An 8,642-nucleotide genomic window follows, 5' to 3' on the forward strand; every position below is an offset into this window, starting at 1 on the left:
TTAACCGCTGAGCCATCTCTCTAGCCCCCAGTCCTGATTTTTATGTGTACTTTATGGTTGCCAAAAATATTCTCATAAAACAACCTCATTATATGGTTCATATTTGGAGCGTCAGTGATTTGGATTATTGCTTCTCCCTTCTTACTGTGAGAAAACCAGAACATTCTGACAGGCTTACTTACTTATTATTTTGAGACAGAGTCTCACTTTGCAGCCTTAGTCTGGAGCTCACTATATAAACCTGGAATGCAAAGAGATCTGCCTACTTCTACCTCCTAAGTGCTGGGATTTAAGGTGTGTTCCACCACACCTGGTATTTAAAATCTTTTAACATTAAATTAATCCATAGATTCTGCCTCCCAAGTTTTGCCTCTTTGCTATACAAAATTTGGAGCTGCAGTATTGATCCTAGACCCTTAACTCAACAGAGCTTATTAGAAATCAGTCCAATAAGACCTAACTGCAGGAAAGATTGATCCAGTGTCACTATTTTAGCGAGGTCTACCATTGTGGCATTTAGAAGCATAATTTTGTTTATTACAAATTTTCTGTCTCAGACGCATACACTGTCTGGACTTTGAATTTATATCTTATATGCCCTGAAAGTATATTGTTTCTGGGAATATATCTCCTCTGTAACCAGTTAGACAATGTATTTTTTGGTTTAATCACTCAAGAAAGCATTTTACTGAATAACTGTGTTCCCTCATTTTCAGCAGAAAAATAGCCCAGTTTCCCTTGTGTTCTTTGTATCCAGGAAGGAATTCTACTCATGGTAAATTTATGTCATTTCAGGGTCTGTTGACATTCCGGGATGTGACTGTGGACTTCTCCCAGGAGGAGTGGGGATGCCTGAACTCTGCTCAGAGGACTTTGTACATTGATGTGATGTTGGAGAATTACAGCAACCTGATCTCTGTGGGTGAGGATATTTTTCTTGCAGAATTTGTAACTGATCCTTGGTATATGCCTACTTTGTAGATGTGGAGACTCTCTGGGTAGCTCTCTTAGAAACTATAGGAACCTAGGGAGATAATGTTAATTAATGCTTCTTCCTGGTATTTGATGTTTTCATCATGTTTTCCCTTTTGGAGGCATTATGAAGCTTTCCTTTTAAGTCAACATTATCTTCAGACACCCAGTAGCAGGTGTTTTCACCCACGTCCTAAAGTATTGTTTCAATCATTGCATTTGATTCATCCAGAAACTGATTATAATCCTATCCATATCCTAACGTTCCATTTCCATTGTTGCACTTGATGTATTCCAAGACTGATAATATTCCTACCAAATCCTGAAGTTCCATTTCCATCATTGCATTTGACTCAGACTTAACAGGAAGCAGTCTGCAAATTGAAAATGCTCCCTAAATATTTCTTAGGCTTTGTTTACCTTTTTTTATGCATGGGTGTTAGCCTGCATTACATGAATGTCGAGGGTGCCTGACTAAGCCATCAGGAGGCAGCCAAGGCCCTGAATCTGAAGCTAAGGAGGGGCGTGAGCTACCACAGTTGCTGGGAACCAAACTGAGTCCTTTTGGCCATCGAATCATCTGTTTAGAACTTCCTGTAAATGTTTTTAAGATTCTTCCATGATATAACAATTGGTAAATTATTCCTAGAGTCTTGTATTATGTCATCTCTTTAGCTATCTGGTACGGTCTATAGGATCCAGCAAAATCATGTTCCACTTTCTAATATACAGGTATTATTGTGTGCAAGGCAGACCTGGTCCCATGTCTGGAGCAAATCCAAGTGCCCTGGAATGTGAAGAGAGAGGAGATGGTGGCCGACCCAGGTGGGGGTGAGTGAATGAACAGGATAGAAGTGAGGGGCTCAAGTGAAAGAGGAAGGTAAAACAGGAAAGGGTTTTGCTGTGTTCTGTCTCACTAGAGGTAATTCTTCGATAAGTTTACTTAGTGCAATGCTCTCAAGATGCAGCCTGCTGTAAATGCCAGAAGACATTGTTCTCATTGCACATGTTATCTCGAAAGCACTACTAGAATGCCAGTGCAGTTTTATTTGTCAATAAGGGAGAAGGATTCTGTCTCAGTAACCATTCATAGTCTTCAGTTATCTGTCTTCAGACCAATAAGAAGTGATTTTTTTTTGTTTTTGTTTTTTTGTTTTTAGAGACAGGGTTTCTCTGTGTAGCTTTAGAGCCTGTCCTGGAACTAGCTCTTGTAGACCAGGCTGGCCTTGAACTCTCAGAGTTCTGCCTGCCTGAGCTTCTGAGTGCTGGGATTAAAGGAGACACATTATCATTCCTTTTTATGATTGTTCTATTACCAAGGCAAGATTCATCCTGCTGCTTGTTCCTTTAAGTTTGAGTAGGCTGAGGAGTCCTGCCATGTTAGTGATTCTCAGTAGGGCTACTGAGGATGATCCCTGTCTCATGCTGTTCATGTGCTTCTTTCCAGGCCTAACATTCTGTCTGATAGCATCATCTATTGTTACATGTTGGATATCGAAATGTTCTATAATCAGTTGGGCAGTGGTGACGCATGTCTTTAATCCCAGCTTTGGAGCCTGTCCTGGACCTAGCTATTGTAGACCAGGCTGGCCTCGAACTCATAGAGATCCGCCTGCCTCTGCCTCCTGAGTGCTGGGATTAAGGGTGTGCGCCACCACTGCCTGGCTGCTTTTGACCATTTATCTCTTTATTAGGACCATCAGGTGTTTTAGACAGGCACAGTAATACAGCTTCACAAAGTTAAACAAATGCAGTGTAAAAAGAAAAATAATATTACCTCACAATTTAGCAAACGTATTTTTTTTTCCAGGATGGAAAAATGGCTCAATAGTTAAGAGCACTGGTTGTTCTTCCAGAAGACCTGGGTTCAATTCCCAGCACATACATGACAGCTCACAACTGTCTGTGATTCCAGTTCTAGGGAACCCAATAATCCTATATAGACACACATGCAGGCAGACCATCCATGCACATAAAGTAAAAATAAATCACTAAATTTAAAAACAAGAAGTATTTTCTTTACATCCATTACTTCTGATGATTTTAATGTGTCTTTAGGAAAAAAAAAAAGTCTCGCCAGGTGGTAGTGGCATATGCCTTTACCTAGCACTCAGGAGGCAGAGGCAGGCGGATCTCTGTGAGTTCAAAGCCAGCCTGGTCTATAAGAGCTAGTTACAGGACAGGTCCCAAAACTACAGAGAAACCCTGTTTTTAAAAAAAAAAGAAAGAAAAAGAAAAGGTCTCACCAGGCAGTGGTGGCACACATCTTTAATCCCAGAACTTGTGAGGCAGAGGCAGGTGGATCTCTATGAGTTTGAGGACAGCCTGATCTACAGCGTGAGTTTCAGGACAGCCGGGACTGTTTCACAGAGGAACCCTTTCTTGAAAAAGAAAACACAACAAGAAAAAAGTCTCTATCAAGATTTTGTTGTTTATTTTTGAGACAGGGTCTCTCAATGTATATCTGACTATTCTGGGACTTGTCATGTAGATCAGGCTGGTTTGGAATTCACAGAGATCTGCCTGCCATTGTCTTAGAACTTCTGTGATTAAAGACATGGTTTGCCACACCCAGCTCTGTCAAATTTATGAGAAAAATTTTAAGCTTAAAAGACATTTGAATATTTTGAGTATGGATGTGTCACCAGTACTCTTATTAAGTGGAGATATTTTGAATTTTACAATATTTACAATATTTCAGGGAGGATTAGGCAGAGTAACATATTTCAAACGTAATCCACCAGAGAACTCTGTTCCCAGTGTTTCTTCAACTATTTGTCTTTTTTGCATATGAAATTTAGGGATAAAAAGGCTGTTATCTGTACTGGAGATCGGAGTGAGGTTCTTCTGGGCATCCATGCAGTGCCTTCCTGAAAGCTCTGTTCTAAAGGACTGCATTTACTTACTTCAGAGAACTCAGATACTGAATCTGTTTCATCATGCATCAAACCCTATTAGTCCTAATTGTGCTCATTTTTCAGAGAATCAACGGATGTTGAATGAATCAGAGGAGGTCTTGGATGAAGACTCAAAGTTTACTATTGATGAGCATGTGGCAGTTCAACAGAAGTCACGTAAATGTAATGAGCTTGGCAAAATGCTTCATGAATCCTCCAAATGGACACTATGCAAAACAAATAATACTACAGAAAACTGCTACAAAGACAGATGGATACAAAACCACAGGGATGATTGCATTGAATCAATCAACTTCAGTAGCTATAAACACATGCACACTGGAGAAGAACCTTGCAAATATAAAGATGTTGACAAATCTTTAAGTTTATTTTCAAACATAAGTCAGAGTCATGGAATCTTCATAGGGAAGAAAGAGTATAAATATAACGAATATGATAAATATTTTGGCTTTACCCCAAAACTTGTACAGCTAAGAATCCATAATGGAGAAAAATCACACCAATTCAGGAAATGTGAAAAATCCTTGAGGACCTACTCAAGCCTCAGTACACATCAGAGAGCTCTTACTGGAGAGAAACTATGGAAATGCACAGAGTGTGACAAGTCCTTTAAGTGTTTGTCTGACCTTAAAACCCATTACAGAATCCATCCCGGAGAGAAACCTTTCAAATGTAAGAAATGTGACAAATCTTTCACCTACTGCTCATCGCTTAGAGAACATCAGAACATCCATGAGGGCAAACTTTACAGATGTTGGGACTGTGGCAAATCCTTCACCCGGTGTTCATCTCTTAGAGCCCATGAGAAAATTCACACTGGAGAAAAACCTTTCAAATGTAAGGAATGTAATAAGTCCTTTTATATGCTGTCCCAACTTAGAAAACACGAGAGAACCCATACTGGAGAGAAACCTTACAAATGTAAGGAATGTGACAAATCCTTTACGTACTGCTCTTCTCTTAGAGAACATCAGAACATGCATGCTGGAAAATTTTATAAATGTCAGAAATGCGACAAAACCTTTACCCGGTGCTCATCTCTTAGGGCACATGAGAAAATTCATACTGGGGAAAAACCTTACAAATGTAAGCAGTGTGGTAAGTCCTTTTATATATTGTCCCAACTTCGAAAACATGACAGAACCCACACTGGAGAGAAACCTTACAAATGTAAGGAATGTGGCAAATCCTTTACCCAGTGTTCAACCCTTAGGATACATCAGAAAATTCATGCTGGAGAGAAACCCTACAAATGTAAAGAGTGTGGTAAGTGCTTTTATAAGTTATCATACCTTAAAGTCCATTACAGGACCCATACTGGAGAGAAGCCTTACCAATGTAAAGAATGTGGTAAGGGCTTTTCTCAGTTGTCCTGTCTTAAAAGCCATGGCAGAATTCACACTGGAGAGAAACCTTACAAATGTAGTGAATGTGGCCGATCCTTTACACATCACTCAACCTGTAGGAGACATCAGAGTACTCATGCTGCAAAACTTTATCAGTGCGAGGAGTGCGACAAATCCTTTGCCAAACCTTCATCTCTCAGAACACATCAGAAAATCCATGCCGGAGAGAAACCTCATGGTTGTAAAGAATGTGGTAAGGCCTTCTATCAACTGTCACACCTGAAAGTCCATTACCGAATCCACACTGGAGAGAAACCTTACAAATGTAATGAATGTGACAAATGCTTTACCAAATGTTCATCTCTCAGAACACATCAGAAAATCCATGCAGGAGAGAAACCTCATGGTTGTAAGGAATGTGGTAAGGCCTTCTATCATTTATCACACCTTAACATCCATTACAGAATTCATACAGGAGAGAAACCTTACAAGTGTAGTGAATGTGACAAATCCTTTACCACACTGGCAAACCTTAGAAGACATCAGAAAATGCACACTGGGGAGAAAACTTTCTATAGTAAATAATGTGGCATATACTTTTTCTAGAGCTGTCTGTATGGACCACTGCAGTCTCTACATCAGAGAATCATTATGAACATGGGAAACTTGTGAAAGCCTTTAAGGAATTTTTAAAAAACATCAAGAGTTTATAGTGAAGAAAAATTCTAAGATCATAAGTTAGTGTATTACAAAGAAGAAAACTAAGCATACACAAAATTCTCATGTATTTCAGTGGAATATGATTTTTTGATTTAATAGGGAAATGTTCTTTGGAAACAATTTGGATTGTAAGTATTAAAATTGGCTGACATGAGTACAGTACAGTTGGCTAGATTACACTGAAAAGCATCCTTATTAGCAAACGGTTTTATGATAATTTGTATCATTTGTTTTTACATCAGAGCTGATGAACTCAAGTAAAGTGTCAGGGAAGTTAGGTAGATAGGAAATGTTGGGCCCTAAAGCCCCACCAAGGCGGAGGTCACCCCAAGAGACATTCTCAGCACGGTTGATGCAATAGCAAGAGGAATTTCTATTCTGCCACGGCAGAGATCCCTCAGCCTCAAGAGGAGAAGGACCCCTGCTTTGTCTATTACAAACTCTTTTAAAGGAAAAACCACAAAATCAGGGAGGGAGTAGTACAGAATCAAAGGGGAAGTCCAGAAATCATTTGTCAACTATTTTGACTAGTTCATTCAACGGTCAGCTAACTCTACTTGATCAATGTTATGGTGATTACAAGGAGGAACACCTGCAGGTCGTCTCACCCCAGTTCCAGGGTCCGGGTCTATTGAAGAAAGACTACAATGGGGATGGAAAGTACTCAAAGCTCCAGTGCATGCGTGGTTGGTTACCAGGGTCCTGGTTACCAGGGTCCTGGTTCCGAGGAAGGGGGTGCAGTAATGCTAAGGTGCCCCAAAGTCAGAACTAGCCACTAGTTTTTTTTTAAATATTTATTTATTTTATGTATACAATATTTCTGCTGAATAATTCTGTTTTCCATATCTTAATTCCTATAAACTGCATTTTGTTATAAAATCACATCAGGTATGTTTTTCAAACTCCGTAATTGGATGTCTTAATAAAGAAAAGTTACTTTTAATGACGTTGCATGGTCTTCAATGAAGAGCATGTGGTCTAGCATCAAGTCTGAACATCTCACATGCTATTTCAGCATGAGAAAGAGAGTGTAATTGCATTTGTTGAGGCGAGGTGTCACCATGTAGCCCCAATTTTCCTTGAACTCACTGTGTAGAACAGGCTGGCCTCAAACTTCCGGAGATCTGCCTGAGATTAAAAGTGCACACCACCATGCCTGTCCTGTATGCATAATCTTAACAGAATTTGATAAAATACTGAGATGGTTTCTTTCAGAATGTTTTTACAAATTACACAAACTTCAAAATTGAGTTTATATTTCCTGTTTCAGACCCAATGATGAATACAATAAATTACCTGGCAGTGAAATTGAAGTCGTTAGAGTCCTCAAGACAGGATTTCTTTTGCACTTAGCCTTGTGAAGGTCACCTGAGCATAGAGGTTTATCTTGTCTTTTGTATTTAAAGAGGAATGGAAAGATGTGGTACTCTGGCTTTAGGTGTGAGTAGCAGCAGTGAGCATGTGCATGTGTGAATCTCTTCAAAAGAAAACCGCAGTGAAACAGACTGCACAGTGGGTGCTGTGCAAGAGTAACTGCTGAGACAGTGAAGAAGAGATGGTGCCCATTGGTCCAAGCTTACTACCATAGTCCTTGGAACCATTGATAGGACTCATGGACAGTGGTGGTTTGACTAAGAATGGCCCCATTGGCTCTGGTATTTGAATGTTTGGTGACCAGTTAGATGGCCTGTTTTGGAAAGATTAGGAGGTATGACCTTGTTGGATAAGGTGTGATCTTGGGTGGAAGGCTTTGAGGTTCCAAAAGCTCCTGACAGTTAACTCTCTCTCTCTCTGCCTGTGCTTGTGATCAGGAGGTAACGTCTCAGCTGCTGTCCAGAGCCATGCCTGTGTTAACCCCACCAATAGAGAATAAGACCACTACCACGCTGTAAAGCCAAATTTCAAACAAGCTTTAATTAAATAATGGCCAGGTCCATTCCCAGGTTCCTGGGAAAATGGCTCAGAATTACAGTTTGCAGCAGTTTAAGAAGGAAAACCCATAATCCATTGCATTTCCCATCAGATCCAATCATAGGCAAGCATATATCCTGATGCACTTCCAGCCTATGAACCTCCCGCTCACACATGATCAAACACATTGGTGCAGATGAGTCAAACATGTTTAGGGGATTGAAATACATGTGGCTTATTGTCTCCCATAAACAACAGCTTCCAGCAGTTCAGGAACAAATAGTTCAGGAACTAGCTGTTCTTGGGCAGGGTGCTTGTAGATCAGAGGCATTTTTATTTCATGAATCTCTTAGGCACAGCAATTAAAATGGAAAATGTAACTTGGGCTCTCACCCCAGCCTTCTGTACCATACCATGCTCATGGACACTAATCCTCTGGGACTATAAGCAAACCCCCAGTTCCCAAAAAAACCAACACAGAGACTAAATATTAATCATAAATGCTTGGCCAATAGCTCAGGTCAAGTACGAAGTAGTTATTACAACCTAAATTAACCCATTTCTATTAATCTATATATTGCCGTGTGGCTCATGGCTTTACTTGCCCTCCAGAATCTTTAGCCCCCTCTCAGTCTACCCGTGTCTCCTCTGACTCTGCCCTTCTATGCCTGTTGAATTAAGAGCGGCAGAGCTGCGTCCCCTGCACCCGGCCGCCCACATGGCTAGATTAGCTTATGTCCCAAAATAATTACACGGAAACTGTATTCTTTTAATC

At 40.2% G+C, this 8,642-nt stretch overlaps 1 protein-coding gene across 1 annotated transcript in view; it reads left to right on the forward strand.

Moving 5' to 3' along the window:
• Positions 1 to 7,746, forward strand: part of LOC106144463 (zinc finger protein 93-like) — an 18,931-nt gene extending 11,185 nt beyond the window's left edge. The window contains exons 3-5 of the mRNA XM_013355448.2: positions 796 to 922; positions 1,705 to 1,803; positions 3,954 to 7,746. Of these exons, the coding sequence (XP_013210902.2) occupies positions 796 to 922; positions 1,705 to 1,803; positions 3,954 to 5,821 (2,094 nt within the window). The 3' untranslated portion in view covers positions 5,822 to 7,746. The remainder of the gene's footprint in view (positions 1 to 795; positions 923 to 1,704; positions 1,804 to 3,953) is intronic.
• The last annotated feature ends 896 nt before the right edge of the window (positions 7,747 to 8,642 follow it).

Source organism: Microtus ochrogaster, unplaced genomic scaffold (genome assembly GCF_000317375.1).
Source record: "Microtus ochrogaster isolate Prairie Vole_2 unplaced genomic scaffold, MicOch1.0 UNK130, whole genome shotgun sequence".
In the NCBI taxonomy this organism is placed as follows: domain Eukaryota; kingdom Metazoa; phylum Chordata; class Mammalia; order Rodentia; family Cricetidae; genus Microtus; species Microtus ochrogaster.